Consider the following 13,778-nt stretch of genomic DNA (forward strand, 5'->3'; position numbering starts at 1 on the left):
GTACACTCGTCACTCCCATGATGTTACCTTTGGTCTGTCGTTCCTCTCCCGTCCTGGTCGCACAGATGCGAACGGCGTTGTACGGGTGATTTAACTTCGCGTTATAGCAAGCGCAATGGCGAGGATAAACTTCTTTATACGAGTGCGTCATTTCATTGCCACTCGCACAACAAAGAGAGAAGAGAGAGAGAGAGAGAAAACAATGCAGAGAAAGGCAGGGAGGTTAGCCAGAGGTAATTCCGGTTGGCTTCCCTGCGCAGGGGGAAGGGTTAAGGGAGATAAAAAGAGAAACAGAGTGGAAGGGAGAGATAGAAAGAAAGGGAGACAAGCATGAACAAAGCGCGTACACTACAGAGCGGCAGGGTGCGGCATTCTTAGAGTCTGTCGTGAAGCCCCGTGGACCGCAAGAACCTTAATAGCGCGAGTAAGGCCTGCAACGCGGATGTTCTTTCGGAGCATTGGCCTAAAGCTTTTAGTTCCGAAAGTGGACGATTGTCCAACTGGTCCAGTACTCTGCACATCACTGGTCTCTGAGCACTCTATATCGCGGGCAGACACAGATAATATGTGCGAGCGTCCCGTCGATGTTACATGTTACAGAAAATCAAATGGCCTACAGAACAGCATGTACATATTAAGCACGTAATCTGGAGCAACTACGTTCGCTTTCGTTGCCTTACACCGAAATTTTCCACCCTAGATGCATATGAGAGTTTATCATTCAAATGGTCTGAAAGGCTGGAACAGACATCATAGACCAAAAAGGTGTACCAACATTCGCAATTTCATAGTTCGCGCCGTTAAGCTGCGTGGCAGTGCTTTTATACTTTTATACTCGTGGGGTTCCGAAACAGCGCTGCGCGCATTAGGTATGTCGCACAATCACTGCGAACACTGCAGCACGAATTTTGTGTTCCCAGCTCTTAATAGTGCGTGAACTAAGTAGCCCTGCACAGAAAAAAAAAAGAGGGCTGTGACTGAATTTGCCGACAAAATAGGGAAAAAAAGTTAGTTTCGTAGCAGTGGTCATATCAATTTCTTTCGTCTTTATTTTTTTTTTGTCGAAACGTTTCATCCCCCTTAAACATGTATGTAAAATGTAAGGTAAGGCGATAACGCATAATTAAAGAAGCAACAATTTTTCCGTGTAACTATTTATTCGTGTAGTAAACTTAAAAAACGTGTTCAGGACGGGAAGCACTGCAACGTTGCGTGCCCTCTATACAGACTAATGTCACTTATCCTCTCTTTCTGAGTGATACGAAACGTTTCATCCCCCTTTAACATGTATGTAAACTGTAAGGTAAGGCGACAATGCATAATTAAAGAAGCAACAATTTTTCCGTGTAACTATTTATTTGTGTAGTCAACTTAAAAAAACGTGTTCAGGATGGGAAGCACTGCAACGTTGCGTACCCTCTATCAAAACTAATGTCACTTATTCTCTCTTTCTGATATATACGCACATTTTCAACGATGGTTTCTCTGCCTCGTTCGGCGGGCCCTTTATGCAATACGATACTGCACCATGGTGACCAGAATTTTTTTTCTTCATTATTCGTTATTTGAGAAGCACAGTATCATACACGTATACAGAACTCTATAGGAACGCGCCATCAGAAGATTGCTCGACTGGGCCGGATCACTAACACACATGTTACACTGTGCACAATGCTGTAGACAAGCGCGAGGCTGAAAGAGATATATGAGACACAAAACATTAAACAATGCCGTCTCTCTCTCTCTCTCTCTCTCTCTCTCTCTCTCTCTCCTACATTCTTTTGTGAGTATGCGTGTGTAAACGCGCTCGACACAGCAAATGCCAGCACACCAGTTCATTTCATCGCGCCCGCCTGCGATTCGCGGCGCCCTCCCACATACTTACATTGCGGAACACAGTCTATCGTTGCTAAGTCAGCATCGCGCGCGCACAGCAGAATCACCCAACAGGGGAGTTGTTTGGACTGAATTATCGCTTCAATGGGGGTACAGCAGCTTCGAGTGACAGCCGCATGTAACATATTTCCAAATTTACGACATATTCTTGACACCGCGTTGACGCGAGCATTTCACGCCCCTTCACACACTCGTGCGGCAGTCTGGATGAGATTGCATCTCACGCGGCTGCAACCTGACGCGGACGCCACGTCGAGCGCATTTGAAAGATTTAGCGCCGACTACAGAGTGAACTTGTCGCGACGCGATGCCAGTGCGCCCAAGCCGTGTCGAGAACGCGTATACGCTCCAGGCGACTGCCGCCTGCAGCTTGCTTGGATTTGCGGTGGCGCACTGGCAATAAAAAAATAAATATTATCTTGCTCGGGTAAACAGACCAAGGAGCTAAATGCATAATTTAGGGCACTGTTTTCTCGCGATTTCCTTTCTTCACGCTTTACTTGTGCTGTTATTTGGCAACTTGAGCGACGTTTGGCCAGGCTTCACACGTTCAATAACGTAAAAGCAGTGTGCGCAAAGCTCTAAAAGAATTAAGAAAAGCGATCTCGATTATAAGGTGATTCCTTCTTGTCACTCACTATTTCTTTTCATTTTAGTTTGAGAATTTGCACACTTTATTGTATAGAAAAACAGGCCAATGTGACAGACTCGTTTGTCCAGAGCCTATCCTTTTCTTTTTTTTTTTCTAAATGATATCGCAATATTCACCGTATATACTCAACAGACTTTCCGTTGACTTCGAACACACAGTTTTTCGTACGTTCCATTTGTAAATTAAACTTCTCACTAACTAAGCAAAGTTGTCCGGTGCCTTTACATTCCGGCAGGCAGATGTTAGTGCACCTCAGTTTAGGTGGACATGAAAGCCCGTCCCTGCTGCCACATTTTTTGTGTGATGTTTCTGTGTGTGTTTATTTGCCATTACCTTTGTGGTATCAAGTACTTCTCCCACATTTTGCATGTAGCTGGCTATCGTGATGTGCGTGCACAAAAGAAAGGAAGAAATTGAAAGCGAGAAGGAGAGCATCGAGATCCAGACCGCCGTGGACAAGGCATTCAAGGTGACCACTTCTTGCTTTGAAGAACTTTCTCGCGTTAACCATTTATTCTCGCGAATCCTACCGAAAAGAAACGGTAGATGTCGCTAAACACTAATTAGCACATGCTGAAGAGCTCAGATTAAACATGTAAGCATACCTCTATAAGCGTGGTGAATTCCTTTTAGGAAAATTACGAATGAATACTTTGACTGGTTTCAAAGTCTAGTGCCCCCTCTAGCGTGCTCGAGCATGAAGTGGAGCTCCAGAGAACCCCTCATTCGTAACACAGGCATCTTTTCTGCTCAAATATGTACCCGCGTCGTGTACAGTCGAGATTCTCGTGTAAATAAAAGTCTTCACATGGCCCGCGCATGAAGCATGTGTGAGAAGCCCGCCATGCCGCTCCCGCCGAGCACGAGGTCGTGGCTTCGATTCCCACTAGTGGCGGCAGCGAACCGGTAGGGGTGCCACGCAAAGTGCTCGTATACCAAGCGTCAGCTGCACGTAAATGAAATCCAAGGTGGTCAACATTAATCTGAAGTCCTCACGGTGCCTTTCACATCACCCGTTTTACTATATGGGATGCCAAATTTCGTCAAAAAATAAAATGAAAGAAATCACCACCTAATGCAAGCACACCAGTCGATCGAACAACCGAGAAATCGATAACGCAAAGAGTAATTCCAATAAAAGGTTCAGGAAGAAGCCAGTAGATGAAAACGCCAGCCGGCTAGAAATACAGGCCGGAAATTAGCTTTAGTTCGGGCGCTCCTATCTAAATGCCCGGGAAAAGAAAACTCGTTTTTCTCGACAACTACTGCACCAAATTTGATGAGGCTTGTTGCATTTAAACAGAAAAGTTACAATATAGTGACTTTTTTGAAGCGGATTTTCGAATTAGGGTGTCGACTTTTCTTTAAACATATTTTTTTTAATTGCAAATTTTCAGGAAACCAAGCTATTAAGTTTACAACTATAACTTAGGAACTGAAAACGATATAACAATTATGTTGATTGCATATAATAGAGCGTTTAAAGCGGACAAGCTTGATGTATTATACATGGTTCATAAGTACGCCACTAATGTGTGCGTACGACTTTTGCACAACCATTGTAAACATTGTAACAAGCCCACGTAAATATAAATTAATTTATAAAATGTGTCCGCTTTAGACTTTCTAACGGGTTCAATGTACAGAATTGCGATATCTGTTCTTGATACAAAGATAATGTTTTGTAAACTTCATTCTTCTATATTCTTTCTTTTTCGGACTTGCCAATTTTCAGCAATTTTTTGTAAGAAAGTACAGGCCCAAAATAAACAATCCGCTTCCAACAGTCACTAGAATTCAACCTTCTCTCTCAAATGCCGCAAATTTGATTAAATCAGCCTAGGGGCCGGTTGTCTCAGAAAAGCATTTATGAGTTTTACATGCATGTGAATAGGCGGCAACAGTGTTGGGCGCGAGCCAGAGCTGCGTCCTAAATAGTTTCCCGAAGGATGGTGCACCTCTGCGCAGAGCGTGTTCGACCCTGAGCCGGAAGAGCCTCACGTGCGGCCCGAAGCCATCCCGGAGAGCATACGGCGCATTCCGAGGGTGACGGCCGTCGCTGCTGGCGCAGTCGCACCAAAGAAACCGGAGGACGCGGCTCCACGGAGCCAGCCGGAGAACGGGTACCTCAACCGTGCCTACGAGAGGGACAGCGAAGAAAGGTACGGGCCGATGTACAAACGCACCCTCCTTGCCTGGGGATGCAGCAGGCAGACGCGAGTTCTGCAGTTGTACAGTGCGCGGCATTTTAAAAGGAGAGAGAGAGAGACGAAGGGAAAGCGAAAAGACAGGGACATCAACCAGGCGAACATGCAATTAGCCTACCCATACCCCGGATTTTAAATAGATGTGTACAAAAACAAAAGGAAAGGAAGGTCGGTAAACAATGCGCCCACACAGAAAGATGCACAACACGAGTGTAGGCGATCTCTCAGGCGGTCAGGCCAGCGAGGAGTACGGAGCCACAGCGCTCTGCCTGCCCGCTGCGGGGTGACGTAAGCATAGCGTCGCCTCGAAAGCAGCGAGCACGGCTTCGCGCTAGCTGCGGACTCCCGTGCGGTTACGGTTCTGCGCACTCTGCTGGCCGAAATTCGTCGCGCCACAGTTCCGCCAGTAATCGTATTTCTACAGATTTAGAAGTTGATATGGCATGTGCGGGGAAGAGCCCCACTTCACTTTCTCAATTACTCAATTTTCTTACTTACTCAATTTCTCAATTTCTCCAAATTGAAAATTTTATAAGCGGATTAATGAACTCGTATTGAATGGCCAGACTCCCCATGGCCGCCACCACGGAAGGCACGCTTCTCAAGGAACCGCCCTTTTATTTCAAGGTGGCCATTTTTAAACATTACTTAACGTCTTCGTAGGGACACCCTGTACATGAACGTGAATAAAGAGAGCCAACAATAAGTGCATTCGAAAAACGCCGTCACCTGAATGAGTGTACCGGATGTTTCCCGAAATGCGTCTAACATTTCTTAAAAATAGGAAAGGGGACACAATTAACCGGTTTCCTCTTGATTGCTCTCATCAGAGTCATACATATGAAAATTACTCGATATAAAAATGACACAAGTAATTGTGCGAATTAGACTAATTATCGTTTCAGCTAAAAAGAACCATGCGATTGATCCAAATGAAATACTTGAAGCGCGCCGTCCGAAGAGCTCAGAACCATTTTCAGAGATGCAAGAAGTTAACGCTGCTAATTTTTACAGGGTAATGAATTCCAACCTTTTTCACAAATTAAAGTGAAACTGAACAGCTGAAGAACGAAACTACTGCGCGCCTTTTGTATACCCCCGTGAGTAATTAATTGCTTGTTCCTCACAGTCACAGGTGGACGATAATCAAGTGAGCGTTCTAATGAAGCCGCGAACTCGGCTGCTTCTCGATCGCCTGACAGTGAGGCGCAAACAGTCATGACACTGGCGTCTATAAAGGGCGTGTTGGTGGCGCTCTTCAGCAGTTGCGTAAGCGTTAAAAAAAGCATATGTTTGCGCACCGCTGTTTTTAACTCCGAGCCTAAGCATCATAGCAAAGCACCAGAACACATTTTCTCACGTCCAGGGATTTTTCGCAACAACACGTAGCGAAGCCGCCTACATCACGCAGACTGTTGCGCAATTGAAGACTATATTCCAGCCCGGAGAGCGGGCCTTATTGAGTTTCCTCCCCGTATGACCTCCGCGTATGCGCGCTTAAACATTTCGTCTACGTCGCTTGATTGTGGAATCCAAGCTCGCACGGAAGACTGACCATTACGCAGGCACGCGCTAATTCGAATAAGCACGACCCCTGGCGGCGGAGCGGGCTAACGCGAGGACGATAACGTCTCCCACAGGAAGTAGACTTCGCAAGAACTGCCGCTAGATGCGAGTTAACGCGGGCGATGAAACGTTGAGCGAGGGCGTTGTAATCTACATAATTAAGTGCCACGAGGTGAAAGAATCGCCCCCGACAGGCAATAAACGTGTAACAGAAGAAAGAACATCGCGGGAGAAGCAACTAAAGGCAGCGTCGTATACATAGTGCTATGATGAATTAAGCGGTAAAGTTCTGCGGAAGTTTCATAAGCTTGAAGTTTCGCAATTCGCTGGCCATGCGCTGAAAAAAAAATATAAGAAGAATATACCTCGCTACACTCTAATGCAGAGGAGAGACGAATCGAGAACAATCCTTACGATATGAGTAGTTTTGTGAGCTCGGTGCCTGGTTACCTAAGTTATAACTTCTACAACACTAAGTGGTCTTTGACAGAGACCGTACATACGTGAAAGCTTCTGAATTTCGTTAAAGCCCCAGTGTAGCGAGCTCCCATATTAGAATTTTTATCACTAGGACGTGACGAGTAGAACCTTGCTTAATCTCCTTCAGATTGAGTTTTCTAAACCTTTAGCCGTGACCGACCATAAGCAGGGTAACTTGAGATTCATCTCGGAGTTTTTAAGTAGCCCGGAAGAAAGGCCCCAAGTACAGAGATTCATCTCGGAGTTTCTAAGTAGCCCGGAAGAAAGGCCCCAAGTACATCCCAAACACAACTTAAGTGCAGCGTCAGCGAGCACGGAGTATAGTATCACAGCTCATAACAAATATGCCGGCACTGAGGTTTAAAATTCACTCTAGTTTTCAACAAATCAGCGCTAATAAATGATAACGTGCAAACTTAGGCGTATGTGTATTTTTTTTACACAAATTTTTCACCCCGCCTAGGTACAGTGAAAAAGTAGGAAATAAAATGTCACCATTGGCTTCTGCTTCACGGCGAATAACTGCTTATCAAGCGCTCCGCGCCGAAGCTATCCAGCCGTGTCGACTACGCAGCAAGATATCCGGTACAAGAAATGAACATCATCATGACGTAACCATGACGACGAACTGACACGTAAAAGTTCCACGAAACAAGGGCACCGCAAGCCTAGGGTCTCCCTCTAAGAAAATGAACGAAAAAGAAAACAAACAAGCACGCACACATCGGCGGCTCTCTTTTGGATGCAGAAATAATTATTACGTAACTATAATGAAGTTAAACAGTTTCTTAATTAAATTCTTCCTAGAACACTCTTCAACTTTCACTTTGGAAGTTTTGTCCTAAGGTTAGTACTGGCAAAGTTCGCTAATTATTCTTGACTAATTATACAAATAAGCAGAATGTATAGAACAGTGTAATTTGTTCAGACAGCAGGCAACATCAGGCACTCGGCTGCGTCTTCCTAGAGTGTCACTTCGCTAAAGTGTTTTGTCAAGCCCTTCACACCATGGACTATGAACTGGAATTCCTTGTTTCAGGGAAGTTGGTATGAGTCGGTGTTAACATTATTATTTAATTTCTAGACAATCAGATAGAAAGAAAATATTCACACATATCTAACGTCTACATGTCGCAACAGATGCTTAAACGAAACTTCCACGAATCGTCTCCAGTAACTGCTGTGCAAAGAGACACCCGATGCGTGCAACTATACGCTTTATTTCCAACGTATGCAGTCGTTTACCCTCGCCACAGCTGTGGAGGATAACCCCGCTGCGTCTACTTGGTGTGGCACCGACGCCAAACCCGAAGAGTCAAAGAAGCTCGGTCCACAGGCTACAAATGGACAATTGTAACGTGATAGCATTGTCAGGATTATCAGGGTTGCGCTGTCTTCCTGATTGGCTCGCGTTCCAAACCGCGTTAAAACGCTTGCGAAGCCACACATCCTTCATTCTCAGGGATCGAGCCCAGTTCGCTCGAATAGATACGATATCAACGAGATAGCATACAAAGCCACGACAAACCCTGGGGAGGCAAGCGAAGAAAACTTCGTTTTAAATGAAAAGTTGACAACTAGCACCGGAAACAGCACAATGTCCGCAATGAAGTGTGTTTCACATCTTCCGCCGTCTTCATTTCTTCTTTAATTCTTCTGTCTTTTATTCGTTTATTTATTTAAGGCGGCTTTACAATATCTTGCCTTAGGGGTATCGGCAAAAAGCTACAGTCGCCTGACTAGGCCGAGTCACCCTAGCAGCTGCCAGCGGCAGAAAGAAGCAGAAAAAATTAAACAAACAGAAAGCAGACACACAAGAAATTCAGAAAAAAATTAAATAGCACATGCATAGATGCATAACAAGAACACATATTGAAATATTTTGGGGAGAGAATGACACTTGTCACAATAAGGAACGGCTCAGCTTTGGTAGCAATTTAAGATTAAATCGTGTAAGGCCCGCGTCGAATGTGTTATGCTGCGGAGGACAACGTACCCTACGTATTGCTGAACTGCACCCTCTATGCCCAGCAAAATCGGCAGCTAACCGACTAACCTGACACCGCTTCACAGCCACTCATTATCACCTGGATCAGTGCTTGGGCTGAGGCCTGTTGCAGACTTTGAAAGTGTAGGTTTCATTGCCATGAACACTTCATTGCCATGAACACTTGTTTTCATTAGTAAGGGCATATCCTTAATACAATAAAGCTTATTTTCGTAGAGTAACTCGCAGTCTGTGTTGTTGGCTCGTCTTTTTTTTCTGTTTGTTTTTTCTTCACTTACAAGTATGTCTTAGTGCCTGCGTGTGCTAGAGCATCCTATTTACCCTACCTGGTGTCGGTGAACCCTACCTAACTAAATTTCTTCAAATATATGTACATATATAGCGTATGTGTGGGTTGTATTTGAGGGGTATGGGGGTCAGAGAGGGAAGGAGCGAGAGAAGCCTGCACCGCGAACTGTCAAGCGCATAGCAGAAACGTGCAGCGAACATCTCTCGTCTTCAAATGCTGAAGGTGCATCACATCTCCTTGACAAGTACATATACTCAGTTTTTTTTTTCCATCTCTCTATTTTTCCGTCACGCGTTCGCGCAGGCAAGCACCCATTGCAAGCTGACAGTCCACCCGCGTCGTAAATCGGAGTGCCCCTACAGCGCGCGACACAACAAATCATATCGCCACTGTTTGCCCAAGGCGATGTTATAAAAGCCGGGCCTTATACTGCATATACTCTATATATGTGTCATCGTTTCTGCACCTCTTCGAGCGTATGCATACACAAACGAGCGTTCGTCGCGTGGTCCGGAAGCGCGCAAACACTCTCGCTGCCCCCTTTTTTTTATTATTATTATTGTCGCGCACATCTCGCGCTTGGCGTCCTCACAGACGTCGACAGCTGGAAGGCACTTTACGTCGCGCTGACGTGGCTGACCGGAAACGGGAGGAAATACAAACGACCACAGTGCGAGCGGGGAAGCACGTTTCTTGCGCCGTTCGCTTCGCGGCCAAGTTTCGCGCCCGAGCTGCGTGCTTGTTCGCCACTTTCGCCCAATTCGACTCGAGCACTGCCGTTTCCGTTTCCTCAAGCTAGTCACGTTCCCACGCGCTCAGCCCGGAGGAAGTTCGGCGGCACGCTCCTTGGGCCCATCTATATACGTATTTGCTATTTTGCTCTGTAGAATAAGCGCAAATGCTCGCCTCAGATATGCATATGACTGCCACACTACATCGTTTCGGGCATATGTGCAAAGGCGAGAAACACAAAGGTTGCCGTCCGTGCCATTTTCGCGCTGCTCGGTTTTCTGGTGACCTCGCCTAGCCGCAGCGAAGCTTGGTAACTTGATCAATGCGCTTATAAATGAACGACGCGGTTTGTTCACTTTATATCGTGAAGCAATAGGCATGTAAACCCATGCTATACGAAAGCGAATTTTAATGTCGCGTATACCTTGCTCGAAGGCTCACGTTTTCGTTATTATTGACAGGGTTTTTTTCCTCCCGAAATCTGCACCATAAGTTATGAAAGAAGTGGAGGGCTCCGAATTATTGATTCAAGTAACTAAATTATGGGTTTTGCTTATAAAAAATACAAATTCAGGAGGAATTTCTTTTTTAATCCCTCTTCCATCGGAACGCGGTGAATTGCACGCTCATACTTGGACTCCACAGCAAAACACCTCAGTTACTATAGGCCACCATGGTCGGGGACATTTTCAGCCAATGGCAGCTCGGACAACGGAAGCTGAGAAGCTGATTTGCTTCCGCACTCGACGCGAACTCGCGCAGCTATACCTTGCGACGGAAGTCCACTCCGGAGCTGAGAAAGTGCCATCCTGCATCGCCTCCTTGCCTGCTCGGTGCCTCGGATTATTCATTACGAGGCCCACTCAGTAATACAGCTTTGCATGCTAACGATGAGCGTATAATAGCCATAAGTATATGAGCTATATAGTGTAACGCTCCTCAAAACGCACCCTTATCACAAACAAAAACAGCGCATTTGCATAAAATCAGATACAATTCGTGCCATCCGCGCAGCTACGCATAACCTGTAGCCTTTCTGCAGCGCCCGGGTTGTGTTCCCGTTGTTAACGCTGTTAATGTTCAGCATGTCGATGTTCAACCAACCGGTCCGAATTAGCACCCCACCATATGTAGCATTTCTGCTTCAAATGTTACTCAATAGAAAGACAGAGCAGTCGCACAGCAAAGTGAAATGGAATGCGCATAGATGCCTACAATGTGTGTATACTGCCTATTTTATGAAGTTTTTATGACGTGTTTTATAATGGATGCAAGCGATGTCACAGAAACACGGGTCTTGTAAAGTCCGAACATTTAAAAGCAATTCCTTCGTGGGATTAAATTAAGGTAAGTATTAGGCGGTATATCGCCGTTATACGAAAACCTTTTACATTCAGGTAAGCAGCGATAAAAGTTGCATATTTAGCATTTTAATGGTCATTCCCATAGTTATAAATTTGACTAACATACATCTGAGTATACATAATTCTCTTTACATGAAACAGACAAAAGTACTTTGTTCGAGACGGCACTTTCATTCATCTTGGGTACCAGGCGCGAACACACACAGAAACAAGAAAGGAGACGGGACAGAGTGTCGCTTGCAACTGCTTTAATCGGATGCACACCTCACACTTATATAGCCGTCTTAGACGCAAGGAACACAATCAGATGAAGATTGATATGGAAATGTACTGGTTAAATATTTCTTTTCAGCCTTGTATAAAGATATTTATGGATCGCTTACGCACATGATTCCTTTCTTTTCGATAAAGAAAGCCTCAATTACTTCCCGAGCTCTTGCATCTTTACTCTTTGCTAGAATCCGCGCCCCTGCAAAGCATGGATCACAAAAGCGTGGCGGGCAGGACCTAATGTGCTTGGGTATGTTTGGCCCTACTTTATCTTGCTCTACGTTTCTTTCATGTTCCCTAATTCGGTCGTTAATGCAGCGCCCAGTTTGCCCTAGGTAGGAGCGGCCGCATGAGAGGAAGATTTCGTACGCGACACTTTCGGCGCACTTCATAAACGGTCGCCCATGCTTGGTACTGCATCCTTTTTCATCTTCACGTATTCTTTCGATACGAGAGCAAAGGCTTCCGAGCTTTCTGGGGGCTGAAAACACAAGCGGCACTCCATGCCTGCTTGCAACCTCATTTAAATTGTGGGCCATCTTGTGTACATAGGGCACCACCACAGGTCTCACCACCTCTTCTTGAGGGGGATCTTCCCCAGCTCTCACAGCCACGCTCATTTTTGTAATAGGCTTTCGGCGGCTGCTATCACAATCGAATCAGGGAATCCAGCTGAAGACAGCCTGGCAAATTGGTTCTGGAAGCTAAACTGCATCCTGTGAGGGCACGATTTACCGAGGGCGGATTTCAGGCAAAGTGAAGCAATCCCCCTTTTTATTAACTTCGAATGGGCGGAGTCATAGGGCAGGAGTCCTTTCTTTTTCTTTTTTTTTTTTGCACGAGGTGCATATGCCCAACAAATCTGATGCGCACAAAACTCAATTTTTATATCTAGAAACTGTAGGCAGTTACCCCCAGGCACTTCAATGGTGAATTGCAAGCCATTTCCATGTTATAGTAATATAGATAAAATATGCACACTCTCTTCGAAGTTCAAACTTCCGTCCCTATTAAAAAATATCAAAAAAGTCATCAACGTATCTAATGACTTTAAAAACGTGCTTAGCTGGTAAAACCTGATGTAAAACTCGATCCATTTGTGAAAGAAAAATATTACGCAACACTGGCGCCACACGGAGTCCTATACATATGCCGGCTTTCTGCAGTAGATACTGCTGGTCGAATGTTATAAAAGTCGATTGCAAGTAAAACTCTAAAAGGGTTAAAAAATCTTCAATGGAAACTACCGCATTGTTCTGAAAGGAAATGGGTTCGTTTTTTTCTATACACTCTCGGACTGCAGAAAACAGGGCCTTGTGAGGAACAGAGTAAAGTAAATGCACCACACACACGGAAAAGGCGCGCCCAATATCGCATTGCGATTTCAGGAAGTCACACAGTTCGTCAGATTTCTTTGTAAGGGTCGTCCACTTCAAGTGCACGTACTCAAATGTTTCAACAAGAGCTGGCTTAGATTTCAGGAAGTCACACAGTTCGTCAGATTTCTTTGTAAGGGTCGACCACTTCAAGTGCACGTACTCAAATGTTTCAACAAGAGCTGGCTTAGCTCCTTCTGCCACGAACCTTCTTCCGTGACTATTGTTCTAAACGGCATACCTTACTTAGGCGTTTTTACTGAAAAGAAGGCTTTCAAGGCATTATTTTTGCTTTTTCCTACCTGTTCGCCAAGGCGGTCTAAACCAAACTGCTCCCATAGTACAACAGCTCTGCTCTTGACTCTAGTTGCCTTAACTTTGATAGGCACAAAATTCTTTTCTAGTGCCTGCGCAGCTCTTTCCGAGAAATTACCTTCAGATTACACGACAAACCCGCCCTCCTTATCGGCCTGTAAGAGCCTTAGGTGATTATTTTTGTAGTACGCCACAGTGGCTCCTGTTGAAGTTTCCTTGTGACGTGAACGCCCCCAGTCGCATGACTTGAGAAGGCAGTTAACGCCTAAGCAAGGTATGCCGTTTAGAACAATAGTCGCGGAAAAAGCGTCGTGGCAGAAGGAGCTAAGCCAGCTCTTGTTGAAACATTTGAGTACGTGCACTTGAAGTGGACGACCCTTACAAAGAAATCTGACGGACCGTGTGACTTCCTGAAATCGCAATGTGATGTTGGGCACGCCTTTTCCGTGTATGTGGCGCATTTATTTTACTCTGTTCCTCACAAGGCCCTGTTTGCTGCAGTCCGAGAGTGTATAGAAAAAAATGAACCCATTTCCTTTCAGAACAATGCGGGAGTTTCCATTGAAGATTTTTTAACCCTTTTAGAGTTTTACTTGCAATCGACTTTTATAACATTTGACCAG

The 13,778-nt window shown here is 45.2% G+C and overlaps 2 protein-coding genes across 6 annotated transcripts in view; one reads left to right on the top strand and one right to left on the bottom strand.

The window, feature by feature from the left end:
* The window catches only part of LOC135903876 (uncharacterized), a 367,982-nt gene that overhangs the window by 306,555 nt on the left and 47,649 nt on the right, over positions 1-13,778 (bottom strand). The gene's annotated exons all lie outside the window — the stretch shown is intronic.
* LOC135903874 (nuclear speckle splicing regulatory protein 1-like) overlaps positions 1-13,778 on the top strand; it is an 84,857-nt gene that overhangs the window by 35,252 nt on the left and 35,827 nt on the right. For both annotated transcript variants that reach the window (XM_065434295.1, XM_065434296.1), the window contains exons 6-7: positions 2,922-3,017; positions 4,517-4,710. In XM_065434295.1, coding sequence (XP_065290367.1) covers positions 2,922-3,017; positions 4,517-4,710 — 290 coding nt within the window. The remainder of the gene's footprint in view (positions 1-2,921; positions 3,018-4,516; positions 4,711-13,778) is intronic.

The sequence above is a fragment of the Dermacentor albipictus genome, chromosome 3 (assembly GCF_038994185.2).
Source record: "Dermacentor albipictus isolate Rhodes 1998 colony chromosome 3, USDA_Dalb.pri_finalv2, whole genome shotgun sequence".
Taxonomy (NCBI): domain Eukaryota; kingdom Metazoa; phylum Arthropoda; class Arachnida; order Ixodida; family Ixodidae; genus Dermacentor; species Dermacentor albipictus.